Here is a 27939-nt window from a genome sequence, read left to right as displayed (position 1 = left end):
GAGTATTACTTTCTGTTTGGTGGAATTGTGAAAAAGAAGTCAAATATGTTCTTGCTCAATCTTTTGTCGCTTTGAAGGTGTTACATGTATGCTTGTCATCCTCAGCCTATGCAATGTGTTACTTGCGAATTTCACAATGACTGAGTGATTTTTTTTTCGAAGATAAGATAAGATAAGATAAGATAAGAAAACTTTATTTTGATTCGGCATGAGTACAAATAAGCAACACAAGCTCTAAGGAGCTTTTGACCGAATATAAAAACATATAAATAACATAAAAACAGTGCATTTTGAAGCACTGGTCAGCTTCACCCTAGCGAATCACATGACTGACTTTGACATTATCAAAAATATATTACATAAATACAAGCGAAAAATATCTTTATATAAGTAAAGAATTGTTGCATGAAAATTAAATACACGGGAAATGGATAAGTTCACGAAGTCTAGTCTGATTACCAGTCATTTTACACCAAAAAAAAGTGCAAGCAAAGGAGGGGCGTACGCCCTCTACCCGCCCCTCAGGATCCGCCACTGTAAGCTTACAGTTTGAAGATGATGCACTAAGCCAATGAAGGATTATAATTTGCTTTAAGCTTATGTTTGAAAATCATATCATCCTGTTTTACACACATGCCTTTTAATACAGAGTGAAATACTAGGTCACTAATACAAGTATTCTCTGTGAAATCCCAACTAACACAGTAAAGTATAGTATAAATCAGCAGACAAACTATGGGTATAAATTTGGCACTGCTAAAAGTATTCTGTAAAAATGGTCACACCACAACCATTATATATATATATTAATAGGCCATTAAATGTTTGTAAGACTGGTACATCTGTCTGTATGTACTCACTATGTATTATGTTGTTCTTTACGCATAGATTTGAAAATATTTTCAGCATGTTCAACCATAGTTGTCTGCTTTTGATCTGAAGAATAGTCTCCCCTGGTACAACTCTTCAAACGGAAGTTTCTAATTTTCTTTATTTTACACACTTCCGGTTTGGAAAAACGTTTTTGATTATTTATTTCGACTTGAATTTTAAAAACGCTCAGATTTTCAAGTTTAAATTCAAATCTTTATCAGGTAAAATGTTATTCTTTTAAAAAGATATCGCAAAACCTATATAATGTTAAGTCTTTCTTCTGAATCTTCTTCATGATCATGTTTCTTGTTCAACTGTTCCAAATTATTTCAAAATGAAAACAAAAAATGTTACAGTAACACGTTAAAAGGTTCAGAAGAAATTGATAAATAATGCTGTGTTTACACCAAATAAGTTACTTTGATTATCTTACATAACCCTTTGACATTGTCATAATGTCATTTAGGGAGGGGGGATAGGACCTTTATCGGGACTCCGGGATCGGGTGTTTTTGAGCTCAGGATTTCGGGATTGACCCTTTCGGGATCCGGGAATTCTTTTTTTCGAATTTCAGGAACTCGGGATTTTGTGTTTTTAAGCCCGGGATTTCGGGATCAGCAGTTGTCAAGCTGAACTGCTAAATCTACAGGCCCGCAGCTCAATTTTTAATTTTTTTTAGTTAGATTTTGTTGGGCTGTATGTCTAATTTTTACAGGCCCAAGAGCAATTTTACCTGCCTGGGCTGCCACTCGGCATGAAGACTGGGATCAGGACCCCTCCTACCCCCTCTCTTTAGGGGCCTCGCTGGCAGAGTGCTCTAACTTTCTAAGTAATGTAATCACTAGCCTGTCAACACTGGGGTTGTGAGTTTGAACCACGCTTGTGTGTTTGCACTGGACTCCAATCTTGATTGACTAGGATAGTCAGTTTTCCTATCGAAGGTCAGTGATTTTCTCTGGGCACACTGGCTTCCTCCACCAATAAAATCTGTCTGCCACTAAATAGCCTAAACATGCTAAATGCAGTGCTTAAAAGTGACGTTCAAACATCAAATCATAATGTTTTTTACAATGTCAGAAAGTGAATATAACTTTTTTTTAAATATATCAAGACACAATTTTTTTACTGTACATGTACATAGTGTTAAAGGTACCTGCAGGATGTTTGGTTGTGATGTGGCACTCTGCTGTGCCTTTCTTTACGGCAAATTGCCCTTCTTCTTTATGAAAATAGTTGGCTCCATGCCACTTTTCCAATGTATTTAACCCTCTTGCTGCAGGAGGGACACATGTTGGTGTGACGTCATATATCGAATGACATTATTGTTGGACATCTGATGTCACAGACGTCAAGCTTTCAATTTTTCTGGCACAGGAAATGCATCCTTGAAAAAAAACTGGCAGCCAGAAGGTTAAGAACACCCCACCGTTTTTTTTTTTTATCTCCGTTCTGTGATTCACATTTTCAGCAAGAACATTTTGAGTTATTTCCCTTGGAACAAAATTCAAAATTTTAAGGACCGACATCTTATTGAATTTTATAATTTTTTAACAGTTTGAAGCAGCAGAGTACAAATATGATTCATGATTGAATTTAATAGAGACAACATAGATTTGTACCTCTAGAAATTTAAAATGTTGTCAAATTAAAAGGGAACCAGGCGCTTGTTTGATATATAATTTTATGATAACATTACCACTGATAATTTACGTAAACAATCCAATGTTTGTTTATATTTCCTATTTATACTATTCTGAGAGCGAGACGTTGGGTTGGTGTGAATATACGACTATTTTATTCTGTTGTTACCTTAACCCTCTTGATTCCTGAGGGATACATGTGTGAACACCAACTGTGCCGGAGGGACACAAATGTCCATGTTTTAATTTAAGGCCAATTAAAATTAATTGATAGATTTTCATCCCCGCCCACCCCTCTGAAATCTTCCCGGCCCGATTTTTTTTATTTTTGAAAAAATTACGATTTCCGGATTTTGTTCATTTCCGTTACCGGTAACCATCAATAATTTCGTTTCAATCAAACTTCCTGTTTCACAATTTCGGTTTTCGTATTTCTTAGAGTATTCTTACTAAATTATTAAGTCGATATATTCTGCTGATCTATGATGACAACATCATTTACCGAGAATAGAGATTGATTACGAGAAAGGCATGAAATATTCGGGTTACGAGTAATACCCTGTGTCCAAGAACGCAAATCGCCGTATGTCACAAATGTTTGTGATTTAAATTATAGAACACCTTGGATTTTATTATATTTATACAATAACTTTGTGTCAAGAAATTTGGACTGTGAATGAAACCCAACAAGCTTAAGAATCGTGGAACACATTGGTACAAAAAATCATGACTGGAATAAAGGAATTAACACAAACATGAACTTGTTAGATTGGTGACCGTATATTGAGTTCAGAAAGTCGACAAACATACGCATTTTTAACCGGATTTTTGTGACAAAAATGTCGGTTATTGATTTGGGGATGTACGGCGGGCAGGCGGGCGGCCGGCGGTTGGGCGGGCGGGCGTGCGGGCGTGCGGGCAACAATCAAATGTTGTCCGTGCATTAATTCATGAACCGTTCAACCAAAGCTTTTAAAATTTTAATATGTTATTCCTGACAACTATACGAAGGTCAAGTTCAATAATGGCGATTTTGAATTTTACCGTTCAGGAGTTATGGTTCTTGAAAGATTGTAAATGGAGTTGTCCGTGCATTTACGCATGAACTGTTCTACCAAAGCTTCCCAAATTTTAATATGTTGTTACTAATGAAAGAATGGAGGTCAAGTTCAATAATGATGAATTTGACTTTTACCGTTCAGGAGTTATGGTTCTTGAAAGATTGAAAAATGGAGTTTCCAGTCGTGTCCGTGCATTTATGCATTTACTGTTCTACCAAAGCTTCCGAAATTTTAATATGCTGTTACTGATGACAAAATGGAGGTCAAGTTCAATAATGACGATTTTGACTTTTACCGTTCAGGAGTTATGGTTCTTGAAAGATTGAAAAATGGTTTTTCCCGTCGTGTCCGTGCATTTTCTCATGAACCATTCAACCAAAGCTTTTGAAATTTTAATATGTTGTTACTGATGACAAAATAGAGGTCAAGTTCAATAATGACGATTTTGACTTTTACCGTTCAGGAGTTATGGTTCTTGAAAGATCGTAAAATGGCGTTTCCATTCAGGTTGTTGCATTTACTCATGAACCATTCAATCTAAGCTTTTCAAATTTTAATATGTTGATACTGATGACAAAATGGAGGTCAAATTTGATATTGACGATTTTCACTTTCACCATTCATCAGTAATGGTTCTTGTGATATTGCCAGGACACAAATAAATGTTAATAAATCTGGTTTGCTGTCGTTGTGACAGCCTCTTGTTAATTTATCAATTTATTGCAAGCGGTTAGCCCTTAGATTTAGATTTAGCCATGCCTTCCGATTTTTGTAGACAAACAGCAAACATCATCTGTCCCAATACCCACAATAGTCATTAAACAACTTTGTGTTCTGCATTGTAATTATATTCGCATCTTGCATATTTAAAAGGACCAGTCTTATTTTTCAACACTGTTTGAGTTTTCATTTTATTCTGTACTTATAATACTTTTGTTGCATACCAATGCATTTGCTTCATTTTATTAGGACAACAAACGATTGCTTAGAAAGCAAAATATAGTTGGTGTAGGTAGTCCAACTGAAGAGAGCATTTCTCCATGTTTCTGCTGTTTACTATAAAATAGGTTTCTAAAGCCGCAATTACATGTAGAACAGTGGTGGCCAATCAGAGATATGTATTTAAAGTATTTTGATGTTGGATGTGTTCGGATTGATAGTTTAGTGTTAGATGCATGATATTTTTTATTAGTTGTTAGTGGCTTTGAACTAGCTGTAAGATAACTGCGAGTACTCTCAGATCTGTTCCTAGTGTCTTTTTGTTATCGGGATCATAAATGAGACCGTTAGTTTTCTCTTTTGAATTGTTTTACATTGTCATATCGGGGCCTTTTAAAGCTGAGTATGCGGTATGGGCTTTGCTCATTGTTGAAGGCCGTACAGTGACCTATAGTTGTTAATGTATGTGTCATTATTTGGTTTCTTGTGGACAGTTGTCTCATTGGCAATCATACCACATCTTCTTTTTTATATTAAGCATTTGAAAAATCATACAAAATACCTTATAAAATTGAGAATGGAAATGGGGAATGTGTCAAAGAGACAACAACCCGACCAAATAAAAAACAACCGCAGAGGGTCACCAACAAGTCTCCAATGCAGTGAGAAACTCCCGCACCTGGAGGTGTCCCCCAGCTGGCCCCCAAACAAACATATACTAGTCTAGTGATAATGAACGCCATACTAATTTCCAAATTGTACACAAGAAACTAAAATAAAAATAATACAAGACTAACAAAGGCCAGAGGCTCCTGACTTGGGACAGGCGCAAAAATGCGGCGGGGTTAACCATGTTTGTGAGATCTCAATATACCTCTTACCAATGTAGAAAAGTAAATGCATGTATTTACATGATATAAGCTTATTATTACACTTGCATATATGAATAACAAGTGACAAGAAGGTTTCATATGAAATAAAATTTAAAAAATAAAATCCTCCCACCCGCCCCATTTTAAAAAAAAATTTGGATGAAAATCTACTAATTAATTTTAGTTGGCCTAAGCAAGCTTCTCCTCTTGCTGTATCTTTTTCAAATAAAAGACAAAAGATTTTAAACAGGTTTATATTTTCTTCAATGGAACCCAAATGTAACTGTCATTTTGGCGTGAGGTCATATATCGGATGTCTGACGTCACAGACGTTGAGCGGTCATATTTTTTGGCACATGAAATGCAACCTTGAAAAACAACTGTTAGCCAGATTGAGGGTTCATAATAATATTGCTGAATTAGTTTTGAATAGTTCAAAATATCGACAACGTTTCATTAAATAAAAAAAACACAGATAGAAAAAAAGATGAAATGCAGAATCTTTGAACATATCCTAAAACTATTTGTACAGTTATGACCTAAGGTAGCTTTGATTGGTATAAACATGCAAGATCCAAAAGGCATTGATATTACAATTACATGTACATGTACATTTTACGTTGAAAAAATAATATAAAAAATAGCCTTTTTATTTTTCAGTAAGTCAAAATGACAGATGCTAGTGGAAGTAGTCCTTATGAACAAGGGGAACTTGAGTCAACACCTGAGGGAGGTCAGGCTATGGAAGAGGATGAAGACAGTGTCAGTGAATTATCATTGTCTGTTCACTCTAAAGAGGCTCTAGACGAGGAGGAAAATGATCATCATGATCATGAGGAACAAAAGAAAGAAGATTCTGGCAGGTACATGAGAAAATTATGTACTGTTACTGTTAGTGATACAGTGAACAAAAAATGGTGAATGAATCCACAATGTAAACATGTAAACTGTGGGTTCATTATACTAACAGAATTTTGTTTATTATGGACTGAGGCCAAATAAAAATATATGTGTGGTTCCAGTAACCCTACCATGCCTACTGTCCCTACTTTTTTGGCATAAAAATAGCTTACCCTAAAGATTTTATTGTCATTTTTCATTAAGCACTGTTAAAGTCAGAATGTTGCTCCCATAGACACAGGGTAAAAAAAAAACCATAAAATAAAAAAAAATCCCTACCTACCTACCCTAGCTTTTTTTTCAGATGTAACTGGAACCACACATACTTTTTTATTTTGCCTAACAGAATTGTTTTAATCATGGACTGACGGAAAACACATTTTTGTGGATAATTGACTGCTGTGGTTTTGACAATGTCTGTATACATGTATACAAGCTTATAAAAAATGTATACATTGTTGAACAATTTCAATCTTGTTGATACATTTGTACTTTAAATTATTTATTCTGATACTTTTTACCATGTTTTCCTACTAGATGTTAAAATATATGAATAAGTTAACATGCAACATGTGCAATAGCAACAACATAACATATGACATAATGACATTGCTTATGCATACACACAAATGTAGTACATGTAGCATGTGTAGTATGTGATCAAGCTGATTGACTAACTTAAACATCGTTAAAGTGACTGTGTTAACTATAATTTTAAATAAGCCTTGCTGCTTTCACTGCTACATAAGTTATGTAAGTATACATCAATAATTGCCAATGTCTGTCTTAATTTTTGAGTTGGGTCATTGAGGTGTATGTACATTAGGAGTGTTTTAAATAATCTGTGTTAACTATAATTTTAAATAAGCCTTGCTGCTTTCACTGCTACATAAGTTATGTAAGTATACATCAATAATTGCCAATGACTGTCTTAATTTTTGAGTTGGGTCACTGAGGTGTATGTACATTAGGAGTGTTTTAAATAATTTTCAGGGAAGACCTTGGCGGCGAAGACAGTGATGCATTAGATATCAAACCACCACAGACACATGCAGGTCGCAAGGAAAAAAGTCATAAACATAAACGTAAAGATGATCACAGGAAAAACAAGAACAAACATGACCCAGATCGTGATCGAGACAGAAGGAGGGTGAAAGAAAAAGAACGTATGTAATAAAAATAGCTTTGCCTTTATAAGTTTGATTGGTTTCTATTTTTCTACCTTCTTCAGTTTTTACATGTTTTATCTTCTGACAATTAAAAGAAAATAAATTGTAATACAAATGTACCTTCATTTTACACAATTTTCAGTCTTACATGACTTAATATGAGGCAGGCATTACCTGTGAAAGGGGACGAAGTCTGTATGAATTTTTTTTTGTAACTTAAATATTTGTTAAAAAAAGAAACGGAAATACAATAATGTTTCTGATGTTGGTTCGGTTATTAGGGATTTTACTTGTGACGTTATTTAAGTTATGACAATATGTTCAATGTAAACAAATAAACACTGCATCAGGTAACGTCAATTCATATCAAAGATAAAGAATTATTAAAAATGAAATATTGGTATTGTGTTCTTCGAGTTCCTATATTTTACTAGACTACTCAAAGTTTCACTACAACGAGACCAGAAGAAGGAAGTAGATTTCTACGTTCTGCGCAAATGCGCAAATTCAAAACACGACAAAAAAAAGTTTGAACCATTTTGAGTTCATTAGTACAATGAAAATTATAATATAATGTTATAATAAAGCTATTATTTGTTGGACATTTAAATTATTAGTATGGAATCCATGACAATTGGTATCTAAAGAAAAATAATTAATCTACAGTACTTAGGTTAACAATGTTAACAGTGGAGATAAAAAAAAAAAAGAAAAGGCTGTGCGATTGCTTATAATTGCTTAAATTCACTTCATTTGAACTTGGATAGTTGACTCATCAGCAATTTTCCCATATCTCCTTATTTGTGCAGAATTAATTTAGATTTGGTTGGTAAAATTAAAATTTTGCTCAGCTGCATGTGTCTGTTCTAAATTTGTGCAATATCATGAATATAGGACCTTACCTCTCAACATTGAACATAAATCTTTAATTTGGGAGAAATGCTTCTTGAAAAATACAACTCAGAAATTGGAAAAATTAAATTTATCTCAGAAAAGTCAGACAAATACAATATAAAAAATAAAGTTTACTCTGGTTTCTTACTGCTACTTTATAGATTCTTCAATATGAGTATGTGCCTTCAAATTAAGACTGAAAACATTCTACTTTCAGGGTCCACAATCTCACTAAAATCCACAGCAGAAAGACCACAATATGCAAGAGACAAACATGTTGTCAGCAAGAGAGACTCCTACCAGGATAAAATCAAGGAAAGAGAAAGAAGATTTAGAGATAAACAGACCTTGCAAAGTGAAGAAGAAAAAAGACTAAGATCTATCAAAGAAAGGTTTGTGAAATAGAAAATAAATAGGACATAGGGTATCCATTTATGACTAAAACAGAACACAAATAGGATATAGGGTATCCATTTATGACTAGAAATCAGTACATGCACATCTAAAAAACATGAAAAACAAAATGAACAGCACTCAGTTTCAAAATAAATAACTTTTCTGAAAACTAGTATGTCATGTATGTATCGATAAGAAATAAATTGAGGAATCAAAAAAGCAAAACAAATATAGGGGTCAATGTGCTTGTTTTCGAGATATAAGCCATTGGAATTTTGGCGGGAAAATGTTCTCTCTTGATTTCTTATTATAGCTTTATCATAGACCAGTTAAAGCTCTCAAATAATATTAAAAAATAAATAAAATTTTATAAAACTATTACAAATGACTTATAATTATACATGTAAAAGATTTATCAAAAGAAAAATGGGGGTTCATGGGGATTTTTTTTTAAGGCATTCAAATGGATAAAACCAGAGAATTTCGAAAATCTGTCAAAAATTCCAAAACATGACAAGCAGACATCCTTAATTGCTGTTCTTCATCTCAATAGTCACAGTGAGAACTTCATTGCAGAGCAAAAAACTCTCACCTCACAAGTTTAGGATGGTGATTTGAGCCAAATTCTTTGCAAACTGACTGTTTGTCCTAGTTTTGTTTTATCCAAAGGGTTTTAAAACCAAAGCTTTTCCATAAAAGATGCTAGCAAATTAACGACCAATTGGCACACAGTTATCCAGTGATTTGGAAAGTTAGAATGCCTGCTAACAATGATAATGTTAAATAATAGAGAGAAAAAAAGAAGCATAAGTCACCAAAAGAATAAAAAAACCCTACTGTAACCTGAAGAAAATCAACAATACCATTTAAACAATGAAAAATTATAACTTGTGGGGGGAAAATGTTGTTTACTTGAAAATACACATTATGATAGATATCATTTTTGGTTTGTTTGAGTTCTTGATTTGATTTCAAAATATTGTAATTTTCAGAGAGAGATTAGAACTAAAAGAAAGGGAACGAGAAAGAGACAAACGACTGAGAGAAGATAGAGAGAGGAAAGAAATGGAAAGAAGAAAGAAAAGAGAAGAAGAAAAATACAGAGAGGCACAGGCTAGATTAGAAGGTATTATGTTTAATTTGGTGCTATTCGTTTTAGATATAAAATATGTGTGTATTTTTGTGTTTATCTAAGAAACATCATTATTATTTATATAACTAATCATCAAGATTATGAATGACTTATAATTTTGTTTGTAATTAAAATGTACTTCTGTTTTAATTAATTTACATATAGAATTAAGTACATCCCCACACTAGCAGAACTAGTAGTGTGGATGATATAACATAATTACAATTACAATGTTAAACCATTTGTCCAACAAAAGTCATTGTCTCATTTTTCAGAGAAACAACTTTACAGAATTTTAACTTCATTTTTGTCAGCAGCTTGACAGTATGAGTTCTAACTTGTGACAAATTAATGGAATTGTCAGATATCTAATTCCTTTTATCCCTTACTTTGAAATTAAGAGTGGCCATATGCTGAGCCCTACAACACTTGAATTCTTGTTTTTACTTAGGCAAATGGCAAATGGAGCATTTAATGTTACCTCTGTGTGTCTGTTTTTCCGTCCTACTGTACATTTGTCCATCAGTCCCATTGATTTTAAGGTAAAGATAAAAACCCTATTTTAGGTATAAGAACTGACTTGATATCTAAATCTTCCAAGGCTTATCATTACCTGTTGGATACACAAAATACAGTGCATTGATCATAACATTCTATACATCCTATCCATGAAAATTTACCTCATTGTTTACAGAGATTTATCAATGTAAATATATACTCAGATATTTAAGTCACAAACCAATGTTACACCTGTCAAGAAAATTACATAACTTTTGCAAGGTGCAGGAATCTTAGATCTTTCTAAAAGTATAAATGATATCTTTGTTATAGTCATCTTTAAAAATTGGAGTTATCTTCCATTGTCCAGAATTGTAGTTGAATGCTTTTATTAACAATGCAATATTTAATTTTGCTTCCCACCGATGAATTAACTCAATCTTTCGAATACCCCTTCAGTGTTTACAAGCACTTTGATTACTTTTATGTGCACATAGTAGGCACTGGGAGGATTAAGGTGGTACCTAACACTACAGGGAGATAACTCTGTAAAGTCAGCTAAACGTTTTAATTACATTGTGTTGTAAAAGGAATATTAAGCTTCTCAATGATCAAAATTGGTGTTTTTCAAATTGCTAACTAACCAGTGTAATTTTTCTGACAAAACGGTTGGTCCAAAATTTTTAAAACTTTTATATTTTTGTTAAAGTGTCAAAGTAAATACTTTGACAAAATTTTATGAAAATTAAAAGAGCCAAATTAATTTTAGTGAAAGTGTTAGGTACCACCTTAAGTGTTACCTCTGTCTGTCTGTTTTTCTGTATACAATTTGTCCATTTTTGTTTGTTTGGAGCTTCATCAGTGGCATTCATGTTTTCAGACACATCGTTTTTTTATTTACTTAAATATTTTCTCTATTGTAGCATATCGTTCAGATAAAGACAGAAGTGAAAGAAAATCAGACAAATTATCAAGTCAACATAGAAGTAGAAGTAGAGACCCAAATCGGAGAGATGATAGAGGGAGGGAAGAAAGATCTCGTCATAAACATAAGTCACCTCAACTGTCTCAACAGAAAGGTAAATAACAGTTTTGGGTTGAAAAAAAATAATTAACCCTACACACTACAGGGAGATAACTTTGTAAAAATCAGTAAAATGTTTTAATCACATTTTATTGTTAAGAAAATATTAAGCTTCTCAATGATCAAAATTAGGGTTTGTCAAACTAATATATATATTTATATCCAATGAGTTTTTTTCCAATTATTGAGGGTTAGAGTTTATTGAAATTGTTTTTATTTTTTTCAAAATTTGGTGGATATTAAAAGAGCCAAAATAATTTTAATCAATATGTTTTGGACCATCTTAAGGAAATAATTAGTATACAACTTCTACAATAATGGTTAATTGACTAGATTATTTGCATAGTTTACGCTATTACATGTAACAGGGATTGAAAACTAATTATTTAGTCCCTTGAATGTGGTTTCGATAAAATGGCGGTTTCAGTCAGCTTCACATCTTTTTCTACTATAATTTATGGGGTGTTCTTTATTTTGCAGAAAGAAGACAACCAGAGAAGAGAGAAGTCCAAGAAGAAGAATCTCCCAAGAAAGAAACAGATTTATCATCAAAACCTGAGAAGAAAGAGACAACTGAAGAAGAAGTAGAAGAGGAGGAAGAGGCAGAAGGAGGAAGTGAAGAAGAATCAGAAGAAGAAACGGATTCAGACTCAGAGTCTGATTCTGAATCAGGTAAATGTTTCTTTTATAAAAAAAAAATTAGAATAGGAGACAGATACAAACTTCAAATTTTATCTTAACAGATTTTGAAATAAAACATGGACTTTGGATTCATGATTATTAGTTGGATACCAATTTTGATTACTTTTATGGGTATAAGTACCCCTGTGAAACACAAATTTAAATGTTCAATGGAGTAAAAAATATTCTATTTGCATATCTATGCATTCTTCGGCAAAACCATAATTTAAAATATCAACGAAAATAAATGGATCCACAGTATAAAGGAAATTCAGAATAGGAGTCTGATTTAGACTTGAATTCTTACATTTCAGGGAAATGTATATAAATTTGAACCTGAAAGTTGAAAAGTTTTAACACAAAACATTGGCAGTAATTGTGTTGTGATATATCACTAGTATCATTCCTTATCAAATCAATTATTGTATGCCATATAAGAATATAACTGCACGAGGAAGATGTTATTTTCTTAAGAGGTCTCATAAACTATTATTTGATTTAAATATATATTATATATCATAGGAAAATAATTTAATCAGGGATCTCCATGGCCTGTTTAACGATGGCACCATTGTTCAAATGTCTTGCGCCATCGTCAAATGACCTGCGCCATCGTTAAATTGTCTTCCGCCATTGTTCAAAACTATTATCGTTTTTATAGCCTGACACCATTTTTTTAGCAATTATAATCAAATGCATGTAATTGCATAACCCTCAGGCCTTTTTTATATTATAATCCAATACAGTTCTAACGCCTGGGGGATATCCGGATTAAGATTGCTAATCACTTGTACCTGAGCTTGTACAGGTAGATCAACAAACCAGACAGGAGAATACTCTATGAAGATAGACGATTCATTTGTCGAATTATTCAACTAAGTTTCCGCAAATGCTATGATAATTTAGATTAAATAAATAAATTAATAATCCAGTTACAAAGAAAACAGTTTAAGAAGTCCAACACGTGCTTTTATTTTGACTTATGCAATCAGCATCCCCCTTTTTTGAGAAGTACAAAATAAGACGTAAAACAGTAATTATTATTTCATCGCAAATAACTCGAGTACTGCTGTATTGGAAAGATAATATAGAATAACTTTAAAAGTTAAAAAGTAAAAACTTTTATTTCCTGTAAAGAAATATCGTATCGTTATTCCAAATTCATTTCGTAGTTTACAATCAAATTGATACATCCGCGTTTCCGGTTTCTATTCAGACTCGAAAGATGCATGTTGCATAGCATCAAATTGCTAGATAAAGTCATTAAAAACCTTTTCATTTGTCAACGTTTGCTTTACAAATCTCTTCAACCTTTTACATAACCCGTACGAATCATTTTGTTGTTGCTGCAAATCAGCCATACCAGTAATGGGTTCATGACTTCTGAATTTGACAAGTGTGCGTGAAAAATAAGCTCTACATGATTTTTAACCCCAAAACAATTACAAGAAATAGCAAGAAAACTACATGGGCACCTTCATGACAGCTTTTGGTCATTCTCGACTAAAGGGGGGGGGGGGGGGGGGGGGCATGAAGGCTTGGCCTTTGAAGGTTACAAACGGCAGTTATTGAAAATATTTATACTTCTTTTTACAATGAAAATTCAAATAAATATAATTTAAATAAGCAATGAATTAGCATGTTCACCAATCCTTATGTGGAGGGATGTTATCCTTTTGATCGTGCTACACTGTACGGCGTACACATGGTTTGTGATGGTGAAAGTTCCTCCATCGTTCAATTTTCATCCATGGAGATCCCTGCTAATGTTTCTTATTTTTATTATTTATTAATTTTTACATTATATATATGATGTCAACTACTGTTTTCGAATAATGAATTGTGAAAGGAACAGGGGCAATAATGCCCCTATTTGGCCTTAAAATTGCTGCAAATTTAAAAGTTATCATACGTATTCTTCAATTACTGAAAACTTGACTTAGATACAAGGTTTTCAGAAAAACAAATGTGACATTGTACAAGTTACCATGGCAACAAATCATGACTAAATTTGCATATTTTGTTAAATTATGTCATTTTCCTTGTTTTTCATCAAACTTTTAGTATGTTTTTGATTGAAAACGTATGTGAGCACCCAAGAAACAAGATTATGTCAATAGTTATAATAAAGCTTCTGTTAAATTATTTTGTTGTTTCTTGGCTGCGTACGATGTTTCCACAACGGAAATAAAGATAGAAAACTGCATAAATTCTGTATTTTTCATCGTTTTTGTGAAAAAAGTACACATTATGATGTAATTGTGACGTCATCAGATAAAAATCTTGCTGTTTTTCATTTATATTTCTTGACCCTATATATATTTCTTAACGCTATGTGCCAATTTGAAATAGTTATCAAACATTTTATTTTCTTGGGCCAAAACCAGGCCTTAATGCCCTACTCCTTTTTTAAAGTATTAAAAACGTTTGTGACACGTACATGAAGAATGTGAAGAACAAACATTGATTAAAAAGGTGGGCTGGGCAAAGGCTAAAATTGTATTTTTATTTGGTATAAGTTGAAAAATAGAACATAATGTGATGGTTCATATTGTAGCTTTAATATATAATATCTGTATTTTTATTAATTAAGCACCTTCTGTAAATATTCTGTGTCATATTGAATTTTTGATAATGGATGAATTATGATAACTTCATAATTTATTTATATGTTTACAGAAAGTGACAGTGATAGTGAAAGTGAAAGTGAGGCTAGCAAACAAAGTGAGAAGGAAGAAGAAGAAGAAGTTCCACATTTAGGTTGGCATATAATATCAACAAGTTATATAACATTGTCAATAAAATCATTATCATATTAAATAAAAAAATTCAATGTATGAAATTCATTAAAATGATTTTTTATCATGTTTATTGTCTTAGTCCTTTACAATTTAGGAACAGATACTAAATTAAGTATGGGAACTTTAACATTTGAATTAGGTGAGGTCTTTTATTATATTCATGTATAATTTAATGTACAATTTATTTCTAAAAGTGTAAGTAGAATTTCATATCCAGAAAATTGATTTGCTGATATTCAATAGCAAATTTTTCAAAATTGCATATTTTATCATGTTGAATCACTTTAATAATTGGCAATATCGTTGTTAGTCCAAAGTATTGTGGATTTCAATTGTTCTCTCTAGGTACTCTCTGGCTTCTTCCACCAATTTAAAATGACCCTCATTAAATTGCCAAGAGTGTTGAAAGTGGCATTAAGGATGTACTTAGGCGAGGTTTTGGAATTTGTGTCAAATGTTCGGACTCCATACAATACAATGTAAAATATTTTGCCCCATAACACCCATTTATTTTTTTATATAAGACTTAATAGCTCATGAAAGGTCATTTACCAAAATTTTAGAAGATTCTTGATTTTCTTTTTTTTGTTTTGAGACCCAAATAACAATGCAAATATAATGTAAAAGTCTGAGTCAACCTTTTCCCGCCATATTTTAAATCTCAAATATCTCGAAAAGGAGGTCCATAACCTATCAATTTTTTTAGCTTATTTTTTTCCTTAACGAATGGTCTGCCGGCTTATAGTATCAATTTTAAATTCTTGATTTATGAATTTTCACCTAACCTCACCTAAGTACATCCTTAAACACCAACAATCATTTATCCGCAGTGTGATTACTGTAAATTCAGAAATTGTTGAAATGTTTTTATTACTGCGAAAAATGAGACAGGGTTATAATCCCAATAATTTAAACTCGCATTATGAAATTTTTTAAATGAATTAAATAAGATCTTTTTCAATATTGCAAAAATTAAAATCACATTTTATGCTTAAATGACAAAATAGCAATAATAAATGCAAACAATAATTTCTTAATTTACGGTTATACTTGAAATTTTTCCTTCAGAAAAAGTGAAATCTAAGTTTGATGACCATTCTGATGTTGAGAGTGAGACCCACTCAGTCCACATGAGTGACCAGGAAGATGACCAGTATTATTTAGAAGCCACTCCCCCTGACTCACCTGTAGAGTTATTGCCTGACCTACCTCCATATTTCCCAGCAATACAAGGATGTAGGAATGTAGAGGAGTTCCAATGTCTTAATAGGATTGAGGAAGGAGCATATGGTGTGGTGTATAGAGCTAAAGATAAAAAGACAGGTAATAAAGGGTACCAGTTGACCTGTTTTAAAGGGGATTTAACAAAGAGATAGGTATTAAAGGATTAGAGTTTGATTAGAAAATAGAATAAAAATGCAAAAGATAAGAAACTGTAAATGACGATCATAATACAATCCCCCATCCCAACTCAATTTGCACCCTTGCACCCCTTTTGTCCGCCTTTTGAAAATTATATGATCTATTCATATGCAGACTCAAAACTGAGATATCGAATGATCCATAAACACATGGAAGGCTGTTAGATTAAAAGAGAAATTATGTTATGTCTAATTATACTAAAGTTATTAGTATGTAATATATTTACAAAGAAAAATAAGTTTAACTCTGTTACAGATGACATTGTTGCTTTGAAGAGATTAAAGATGGAGAAAGAAAAAGAAGGTTTTCCAATCACATCACTGAGAGAAATTAACACACTACTGAAAGCTCAACATGTAAACATCGTAACAGTAAGGGTAGGTAATAGGTAAAACAATTATGGAGGATCAAATTTCAGTGGTCATTCTTTAAACTATATTCAATACAAGTACATGTTGAAGTGAATGTGAACCCTGATTTGTACTCATTTGTAGTTTTCTCTAGTAAGATGGGCACAATTTTTAAGTCTTTAAAATTGAAAAAACTTGATATAATATTTCTACATAGTTTTCTGTCAGCCAATTTTTTATGCCCCACCTACGATAGTAGAGGGGCATTATGTTTTCTGGTCTGTCATCCGTTCGTCTGTCTGTTCGTTCGTCCGTCCGTTCGTCTGTTTGTCCTGCTTCAGGTTAAAGTTTTTGGTCAAGGTAGTTTTTGATGAAGTTGAAGTCCAATCAACTTTAAACTTATTACACATGTTACCCATGATAAGATCTTTCTAATTTTAATGTTTCACAGTCCACTTAACACAGAAAATGATAGTGCAAGTGGGGCATCCGTGTACTATGGACACATTGTTGTTTATGATTTATATTCACGTTATTTTTCTGTTCTTGGAAGTCATTGAAATATAATGAAAATAAGTTGGTGTATTATGCTCTTCAAAGTTTTATGCTGATTGAATCATTCCTTTTTGATTGCTTAGCTTAGTGAGCCAGAAATCTGTGAGACATCTTTTTTTTTTTTTAACTTTAAAAAAAACCTTTATTTAGTGAATAACTTATTAATCAAAATTCTATTAAATAGGGTAATTTTGAGTAGCAGAAAGAAAGAAAATATGAACTAAACAAAATGTTGACATGATTTATTGAATGTCATTTACATATTTTATCAGAAGAAAGAAGTATTTTTTCAACTATTGCAGTTAATGAGCATGTGATATTAAAGGTTTGTTCAAAATTGAGATGATTTTGTTTTCAATTCATTATTTTAAAATTCAGGAGATTGTGGTTGGTAGTAATATGGACAAGATATATATAGTAATGGACTACGTGGAACACGATCTGAAGAGTTTAATGGAGACAATGAAACAGCCTTTCTTAGTTGGTTAGTATCTAAAAATAGACTGACACAACCTTTCTTAGTTGGTTAGTATCTAGAAATAGACTGAAACAACCTTTCTTAGTTGGTTAGTATCTAGAAATAGACTGAAACAACCTTTCTTAGTCGGTTAGTATCTAGAAATAGACTGAAACAACTTTTCTTAGTTGGTAGGTATCTAGAAATAGACTGAAACAACCTTTCTTAGTTGGTAGGTATCTAGACATAGACTGACACAACCTTTCTTAGTCGGTTAGTATCTAGAAATAGACTGAAACAACCTTTCTTAGTTTGTTAGTATCTAGAAATAGACTGAAACAACCTTTCTTAGTTGGTTAGTATCTAGAAAAAAAACTGATATGTATTTAGTAAAACAAACATACATTGTACATTAGACTTATATAACTTCTGAACTTACTGATACATAGACTCTGACTTCTCTTGAACTGAATTTTAATGTGCGTATTGTTATGCGTTTACTTTTCTGCATTGGCTAGAGGTATAGGGGGAGGGTTGAGATCTCACAATAAAATTGAGAATGGAAATGGGGAATGTGTCAAAGAGACAACAACCCGACCAAATAAAAAACAACAGCAGAGGGTCACCAACAGGTCTTCACAAACATGTTTAACCCCGCCGCATTTTTGCGCTGTCCCAAGTCAGGAGCCTCTGGCCTTTGTTAGTCTTGTATCATTTTAACTTTTAGGTTCTTGTGTACAATTTGGAGTTTAGTATGGTGTTCATTATCACTGAACCAGTATATATTTGTTTAGGGGCCAGCTGAAGGACGCCTCCGGGTGCGAGAATTTCTCGTTGCATTGAAGACCTGTTGGTGACCTTCTGCTGTTATCTGCTCTATGGTCGGGTTGTTGTCTCTTTGTCACATTCCCCATTTCCATTCTCAATTTTATTGTAAGATGAATTCTACGCCAACAGTGTTTATATGTTGGTTCATTTTAATTTGATAACATTACCAATTTCAATAAAATTGAAAATGGAAATGGGGAATTTCTCAAAGAGACAACAGCCCGACCATAGAACAGACAATAGACCTAGTATTTATTTAGTAAAACAAACATACATAAGACATAAGATTTACACGAACCTATCTAGATCTTCTGACTTTATACTAATGCATGCATTGTAAGATGAGTTATATTAGTTGTTATTAATTTGAATGGCAATGAAGATGCACTTATATTAGATCATGCAATGAAATACCCATGAAAAAAAAATGTCCCTCCTAAAAAAATTGATACACATGAAAATAAATGAAACCACAGTTCATTGATTAAAAGTTTGATTACATTCTTAATTTCAACAACTCTCAACTAGTTATTTTGTAATAATCAATTAAGCAGGCTACTTGTTTCTGCATCTGTACGCTTGTGTTACAGGTAAATCAGAGAACCTTAAAGAATGTTATCGTTATGAAGTTAAATTTTTAAAGTGTGCATATATCTGTGTATAAAAGTGTGCATATATCTATGTATAATCATGGTCATTTAAGTGTTTGTTTTTTTTCAAGGTGAGGTTAAAACATTACTGAAGCAGTTGTTGCTAGGTGTTGCTCATCTCCATGACAACTGGATAATACACAGAGATTTGAAAACATCCAATTTATTACTGAGTCACAAGGGCGTACTTAAAGTGAGTGAATATTATTTAAATCAATTTGTTTGATAGATATAAATGTCTGTTCAATTTTCAATGAATTTAATAAACAACCTTTTAAAATATATAAAGTTAAATTATTGCATCAAATTAAGATAATCAGTTTTATCATGTTTAATTAAATGTTATAATGTTCATATTAACTAAATACAACTTTTTATTAATGTTAATAATTAACTATTAATATTATAGATACCAGGATTAAAATTGTGTATGCCAGACATGCATTTCGTCTACCAAAAAACTCATCAGTGACGCTTGATAAAAAGTGAATATAGATTGTGATATCAGAAAACCAATATTACCTAGCTTGGTAAATATATATATGTATTAAAATACAAATTAATGTGGTATTAAAGTATTTATAAATCTATTTGTGTTTCAGATAGGAGATTTTGGTTTAGCCAGAGAGTATGGAGAACCATTAAAACATTACACACCTGTTGTGGTAACACTGTGGTATAGAGCTCCTGAACTCTTACTTGGGATTAAGGTAAATTAAAATAAGACAGTACACCCTAATTTAAGCACCCCATGTGATTTCATCGTAATTTTTATATCTTATCACATAAAATTCATTGTTATTATAATATAATTTTTGTTTCGCATTTCATTTATTTTCACTACTTTTTTAAGTATAAAATTCTGCGGTAAATATAAATCATCCTGAAAGTGTTAAACTTTGATATTTCCTAATAAATATATCAAGAAATTTAGAAAAGCACAATATTAAATCTCTGTAAACCATCCTATAGGGCTAACCTCAAAAAAGGTTTCAGGAATATAAAGTTGTTTTTTCTCTTTGGCATTCATTTATATCTATTGTATAATTTAGTAATATTCCTCACCTATAGATATATGGTCAGTAGGATGTATATTTGATATCATTAATTTTTAGGAATATTCCACACCTATAGATATGTGGTCAGTAGGATGTATATTTGATATCATTAATTTTTAGGAATATTCCACACCTATAGATATGTGGTCAGTAGGATGTATATTTGATATCATTAATTTTTAGGAATATTCCACACCTATAGATATGTGGTCAGTAGGATGTATATTTGATATCATTATTTTTTAGGAATATTCCACACCTATAGATATGTGGTCATAGGATGTATATTTGATATCTTTATTTTTAGGAATATTCCACACCTATAGATATGTGGTCATAGGATGTATATTTGATATCATTAATTTTTAGGAATATTCCACACCTATAGATATGTGGTCATAGGATGTATATTTGATATCTTTATTTTTAGGAATATTCCACACCTATAGATATGTGGTCATAGGATGTATATTTGATATCATTAATTTTTAGGAATATTCCACACCTATAGATATGTGGTCATAGGATGTATATTTGATATCTTTATTTTTAGGAATATTCCACACCTATAGATATGTGGTCAGTAGGATGTATATTTGATATCATTTATTTTTAGGAATATTCCACACCTATATATATGTGGTCATAGGATGTATACTTGATATCATTTATTTTTAGGAATATTCCACACCTATAGATATGTGGTCAGTAGGATGTATATTTGATATCATTAATTTTTAGGAATATTCCACACCTATAGATATGTGGTCAGTAGGATGTATATTTGATATCATTAATTTTTAGGAATATTCCACACCTATAGATATATGGTCAGTAGAATGTATATTTGATATCATTATTTTTTAGGAATATTCCACACCTATAGATATGTGGTCATAGGATGTATATTTGATATCATTTATTTTTAGGAATATTCCACACCTATAGATATGTGGTCAGTAGAATGTATATTTGATATCATTATTTTTTAGGAATATTCCACACCTATAGATATGTGGTCAGTAGGATGTATACTTGATATCTTTATTTTTAGAAATATTCCACACCTATAGATATGTGGTCATAGGATGTATATTTGATATCTTTATTTTTAGAAATATTCCACACCTATAGATATGTGGTCAGTAGGGTGTATACTTGATATCTTTATTTTTAGGAATATTCCACACCTATAGATATGTTGTCAGTAGGGTGTATACTTGATATCATTTATTTTTAGGAATATTCCACACCTATAGATATGTGGTCAGTAGGGTGTATATTTGATATCTTTATTTTTAGGAATATTCCACACCTATAGATATGTGGTCAGTAGGGTGTATACTTGATATCTTTATTTTTAGGAATATTCCACACCTATAGATATGTGGTCAGTAGGGTGTATACTTGATATCTTTATTTTTAGGAATATTCCACACCTATAGATATGTGGTCAGTAGGGTGTATACTTGATATCTTTATTTTTAGAAATATTCCACACCTATAGATATGTGGTCAGTAGGGTGTATATTTGATATCTTTATTTTTAGGAATATTCCACACCTATAGATATGTGGTCAGTAGGGTGTATACTTGATATCTTTATTTTTAGGAATATTCCACACCTATAGATATGTGGTCAGTAGGGTGTATACTTGATATCTTTATTTTTAGGAATATTCCACACCTATAGATATGTGGTCAGTAGGATGTATATTTGATATCTTTATTTTTAGAAATATTCCACACCTATAGATATGTGGTCAGTAGGGTGTATACTTGATATCTTTATTTTTAGGAATATTCCACACCTATAGATATGTTGTCAGTAGGGTGTATATTTGATATTATTTATTTTTAGGAATATTCCACACCTATAGATATGTGGTCAGTAGGATGTATACTTGATATCTTTATTTTTAGGAATATTCCACACCTATAGATATGTGGTCATAGGATGTATATTTGATATCATTAATTTTTAGGAATATTCCACACCTATAGATATGTGGTCAGTAGGGTGTATATTTGATATCTTTATTTTTAGGAATATTCCACACCTATAGATATGTGGTCAGTAGGGTGTATACTTGATATCTTTATTTTTAGGAATATTCCACACCTATAGATATGTGGTCAGTAGGGTGTATACTTGATATCTTTATTTTTAGGAATATTCCACACCTATAGATATGTGGTCAGTAGGGTGTATACTTGATATCTTTATTTTTAGAAATATTCCACACCTATAGATATGTGGTCAGTATGATGTATATTTGATATCATTTATTTTTGAGGAATATTCCACACCTATAGATATGTGGTCAGTAGGATGTATATTTGATATCATTTATTTTTAGGAATATTCCACACCTATAGATATGTGGTCAGTAGGATGTATATTTGATATCAGTTATTTTTAGGAATATTCCTCACCTATAGATATGTGGTCAGTAGGGTGTATACTTGATATCTTTATTTTTAGGAATATTCCACACCTATAGATATGTGGTCAGTAGGGTGTATACTTGATATCATTTATTTTTAGGAATATTCCACACCTATATATATGTGGTCATAGGATGTATATTTGATATCATTTATTTTTAGGAATATTCCACACCTATAGATATGTGGTCAGTAGGATGTATATTTGATATCATTAATTTTAGGAATATTCCACACCTATAGATATGTGGTCAGTAGGATGTATATTTGATATCATTAATTTTTAGGAATATTCCACACCTATAGATATGTGGTCAGTAGGGTGTATATTTGATATCTTTATTTTTAGGAATATTCCACACCTATAGATATGTGGTCAGTAGGGTGTATATTTGATATCTTTATTTTTAGGAATATTCCACACCTATAGATATGTGGTCATAGGATGTATATTTGATATCATTAATTTTTAGGAATATTCCACACCTATAGATATGTGGTCATAGGATGTATATTTGATATCTTTATTTTTAGGAATATTCCACACCTATAGATATGTGGTCAGTAGGGTGTATATTTGATATCATTTATTTTTAGGAATATTCCACACCTATAGATATGTGGTCAGTAGGGTGTATATTTGCAGAGTTTTTAATGATGAAAGCTTTATGGTCTGGGAAATCAGATATTGACCAACTCAATAGAATATTTAAGGTAAGTTTTAGATAGATATGAAGTATGCATGTTAATGTTTTTTTTACCAAATAATTGCCTTTGTATACGAAAAAAATATATATCACAATTTGTTCATTGAATGTTAAAACATTGACTGAATAAGCATTTGTAGTCTGACATTTTTTTTCCCTTGAAAGATGAAGTCATGCATTGACAAATAAGAAATTTGTGATTCTCAAAAGGCACTTTTAAACTATTTGCACAAAATGCACTTAACAACATTGTTTCAGACGGAAAACAGTACCTGCTAGCTTATAAAACCGCAACATGTCCTTTATAATTGTATACTCACAATTCTGGCTGAACAACTTAATCAAAACTGCCTTAAAATGATATTAATAAAAAATGTCCTATAATCATCTGATAAAAAGCAGAAAACTGCTGAAATATTACACTACTCTTTTATATGCATTAAATGTGCTATAGTTAGCACTTTTAAAAAACTCTCAGAAAAATATTTTTGTGGTAAAAAATTGGCCAGAAGAGCTGAAGATCTAAAGCAATAGATTTAAATTCAGTCACATTTTACATAATGCCTTTTTTCAGGATTTAGGGACACCTAGTGAAAAGATATGGCCAGGCTACAATGAACTTCCTGCGATAAAGAAGTTGTCATTTGGAAGTTTTGCTGACCATCCTTATAATACACTAAGACAGAAATTTGGATCTTACCTGTCTGATGCTGGTTTTAATTTACTCAATAGGTCAGTATATTTCTACATTTTACACTGTTGTATTGTTAACCCTTTCTTCCATAATGACGCTTTTTGACGCCACCCCCTTTACTCCATAATGACGCCTTTTGGCGCCTGTGTAGTACCTCAGTTGAAATGCTTTGACTACAAAATGTCTGCATCAGACTTAAAAAAGTTTGTATCCAATATGAAAGAATATTTATAAGAATATCTGACTTGAATTTCATTGATGAAGTATTCCTTTTCACAATGCATTAATACTTTAAACCTGATGATATTTTTTATTGAAAAAAATCCTTATGCGAATCAAGTATGTGAAGAAAAAAATCTATGGAGGAAAGGGTTAATGGCTATACCAAAAAAAGATACAATATTTATACAAAGCAATAAATCTGTGGAAGTTCTCATACTAATTATTCAAAACAGGTAATATTGCAGGGGTATTTAAACTGATCATCATATTTTGTAAAATAAGGAATATTTTTTATTTTCTAATTAGAAAAAAAGAAAATACAGATTAGTGGTGTAGTTTAAATGGCACATTGTCAAACAAAGCACTTTCAGGTTGCACTAATATCATTACAATTTTGAAATTAGAAACTTCTGCATCATTATGGTGAAGTTTGGTTCCACAAATTGATGAGCAATGATATAAATCACCCAAGTACTATAAAAAAAATACTGTCTCTTTTGACTAGATTCATTTATTGGGAACCAACTTTCATGGATTGCTGTAAACTTATATTTTTCTGGATATATGACTTCCATAGATTTGCCAAAGTCTCCATACAACCTGATATAAAATTTGTAACTTGTTGAACATTTAAATTCATGGTTCACCCTGGACTCACAAAAACCATGAAATTTGGTATCCAAAGAATATTACAATGAATCCAGATTCAGATATAAGCCAGGGCTTTGTGTTAGAGACTGTACTTTGACCTATAATGGTTTACTTTTTTTATAAATTGTGACTTGGATGAAGAGTTGTCTCATTTGCACTCATACCACATCTTCTTATATCTATAAACAATGAATTAAATTTATATCAATCCATTTCAGATTTCTGACATACAGTCCAACAAAACGAATTACAGCAGAAGAGGCGATGAAGGTGGAATACTTCAAAGAATCCCCAGATCCTATAGACCCTTCAATGTTCCCAACGTGGCCTGCTAAGAGTGAACAACCAAGGAAACATCAAAACTCACCTAAACCGCCATCTGGTGGCAAAGCTTACAACAAATTATTGGTAATTAAATACTTTGTGCTTACTGTAACAAGTCTAGATATAAGTTTTTATTATATTTTGTTACCATTTAAAGCATTTAATTTATTTTGTTGATAATACTGCACCTATATGTATTAAGTTAATATGGTTTGATGTCACGTTAACAATATTTCACAGAAATGTAAACTGTTAAATTGGCAGTGCATCATTCATATGGGGACAAAGTCTCCAATTATGGTAGAAAAATCAATAAGAAAAAAAAAAAAAAAAAAAAAAAATTCCAATGTTATGAATAAATACACTATAACCCTCCTTGTAGATTTATAAGTAAATTCAGAAATATTTTCATTTTCTATTATTTCAGTTTATTAAACTTGACAAAATTTGAGATATATTGTTTTGATTTCAGGATTCTGTATACAAATAGTGCTATTGGAATTTGACATGTTAGATTTTTATTTTGCGAAGCTCATCTTTGGAAGAAAACCATTGCACAACTTTATGAAATTAGATTTTGAATTTAAAGTATATAATGAAGCGTGAGAAATTATGTCATTTCCCCCAAAATTGCACAATTTCAACAGACAACTTTCGATTTTGATGCATTTCCTTCAAAATCTTTGGTTTTAGTGAATATCATTCGTGCATTTAAGAGCATCTTCACTTTTGGTTCCAAGTTGTTGGAAAAATATGAGGTTATATTGCACGAATTATTCGGCAAATTGAATTCTTATAATTGACAATGAGCACTGCTGTCTTTAAGTACCAACTGTTCAAACATTATTTCTAGTTCATCCTTCACAATGACAAACACTAGGACACCTGATGAATGTTTATAGTGTAGGGATACAAGTGATCCACTCTCCCCTCTATCTGCAGGTGAATGACGTCATAATAAAGGCCAACATAATTGATGATTTTTTCCGGTGAAGACACAACTTAAAAGTAGTCTATAATTAAACAAGGTGTTTTGTGATGACAACAGCTTCAAATATTTTTTTGTATTTTTTTTCAGGGTGATGATGATGACAATATAGGATTCCATTTAACCAATGCTTCTAGCGGTGTGTCAGCAGTCGGACCTGGATTTGCTCTCAAATTCTGAAGACACAGATCACATATATCATTAGAAAATTATATAAGACATTCTTAAGAAGTTCTCTAGTGACCAGCAATTTGAAAAAAATTCTTGACACAGTGCTTGTTTTTGATGCTAAATATTTTAGATCATGAAATAACAATTAGACTAGTGTAATAATGATTCTTCAAATAATTTATGAACTGTTGGAACAAATTGGATTTCTTAAAGCCTGAGTTGTGTTCGAATTGTTGTTAGAGATTGAAGTCTCTGCATTGTATATAAAAAATCATGTTTAATAAAAAATGAAAATAATTTTTAAATGGATCATACATTATTTACAAAGGATTTATATCAGGTAGTGATAGTGATGATACTGTCACCAGTTTTGTTTCATATAGGGCAACAACTAAATTATTGATGTCATGGTGGAAATTTGAATATGAGGCTAAAGAGTATAGACCCAATTTTATACTCCAATTTGATAAATATAAAGTGATGTGATATGATTGTGGAAAAGACAACTACCAGTATCCAAGTTTTCTAAATGAAGTAGATGAAGGCAAAAATGGGCCATACAGTTGACCGTTATGGAATAACCGTTTCACAAATGATATCGGATATGTTCCTTACGTCGTAACTACAGTCCCCTTCCCTTTCATTAATGTGAACTACCGAATTAAGACTATTTACCAGATTTCTTATCACATAAGCAACATGACGGGTGCCACATGTGGAGCAGGATCTGCTTACCCTTCCGGAGCACCTGAAATCACCCCTAGTTTTTTTGGGGGTTCGTGTTGTTTATTCTTTAGTTTTCTATGTTGTGTCATGTGTGCTGTTTTTGTTTGTCTTTTTCATTTTTAGCCATAGCGATGTCAGTTTGTTTTAGATTTATGAGTTTGACTGTCCCTTTGGTATCTTTCGTCCCTCTTTTCTAGAAGTTCATATTGGAAAAGAAAGCAAAATATGATTTTCCAAAGGTTTTAACCCTGTATGGAATCATTGCTGTCATGTACAAGGCTTTCAATAAGTTTTAAAGAAATTGAGGTGACCAGATACTTATTTATTACACACATATGTATTTTGAAGTAAAATGCAAATATCAGAAATCGGTAGTTGAAATCCTTTGCCCGCCCTCCTTGGTAGCTGTGCAGTCTGATCAACACCAAGTATCCCACAAATCTTTTCTACTCCATCTAAAGCTAATTACCGGCACAAGTCTGATATCAGACAGGTCTGAGAGAGATCAATAAAAAAAACTTTGAATAGAAAAATCTAGAGTTTTTGAAACTGCTTAGAGATAAACTGAGATTGGATAGATCAGGCGTGTAGTATGATTGGAGAAGAATATTGAAAGATAAGACTGCATTTGCAGCATTAAGTTTTATTCCAATTATAATAAAATGAGATTTTTTGGTTCAAAGGACCTTAAATACATACTATATGTACTTTATCCCTTCAAAAGGTGAGATTTAATTGGTCAATAGAT

At 31.8% G+C, this 27939-nt stretch overlaps 2 protein-coding genes across 2 annotated transcripts in view; one reads left to right on the top strand and one right to left on the bottom strand.

The window, feature by feature from the left end:
- The window catches only part of LOC139500995 (ATP-dependent DNA/RNA helicase DHX36-like), a 36102-nt gene extending 35113 nt beyond the window's left edge, over positions 1 to 989 (bottom strand). The window contains exon 1 of the mRNA XM_071289934.1: positions 861 to 989. Within this exon, the coding sequence (XP_071146035.1) occupies positions 861 to 909 (49 nt within the window). The 5' untranslated portion in view covers positions 910 to 989. The remainder of the gene's footprint in view (positions 1 to 860) is intronic.
- On the top strand, positions 973 to 26770 carry LOC139500996 (cyclin-dependent kinase 11B-like). Its single transcript, XM_071289935.1, has 17 exons — positions 973 to 1094; positions 6046 to 6248; positions 7279 to 7451; positions 8566 to 8740; positions 9737 to 9870; positions 11298 to 11453; positions 11939 to 12130; positions 14819 to 14899; positions 16009 to 16263; positions 16618 to 16739; positions 17646 to 17751; positions 19274 to 19395; positions 19805 to 19912; positions 23306 to 23422; positions 23990 to 24147; positions 25201 to 25390; positions 26385 to 26770. Exons 2-17 carry the CDS (start codon positions 6055 to 6057, stop codon positions 26472 to 26474), a joined length of 2373 nt encoding a protein of 790 aa, XP_071146036.1. The 5' UTR covers positions 973 to 1094; positions 6046 to 6054; the 3' UTR covers positions 26475 to 26770.
- Positions 26771 to 27939: the final 1169 nt, after the last annotated feature.

The sequence above is a fragment of the Mytilus edulis genome, chromosome 13 (genome assembly GCF_963676685.1).
Source record: "Mytilus edulis chromosome 13, xbMytEdul2.2, whole genome shotgun sequence".
Classification (NCBI taxonomy): domain Eukaryota; kingdom Metazoa; phylum Mollusca; class Bivalvia; order Mytilida; family Mytilidae; genus Mytilus; species Mytilus edulis.
The sequence above is the reverse complement of the archived record's forward strand: the minus strand, read 5'-3'. Positions and strand labels throughout refer to the sequence as shown.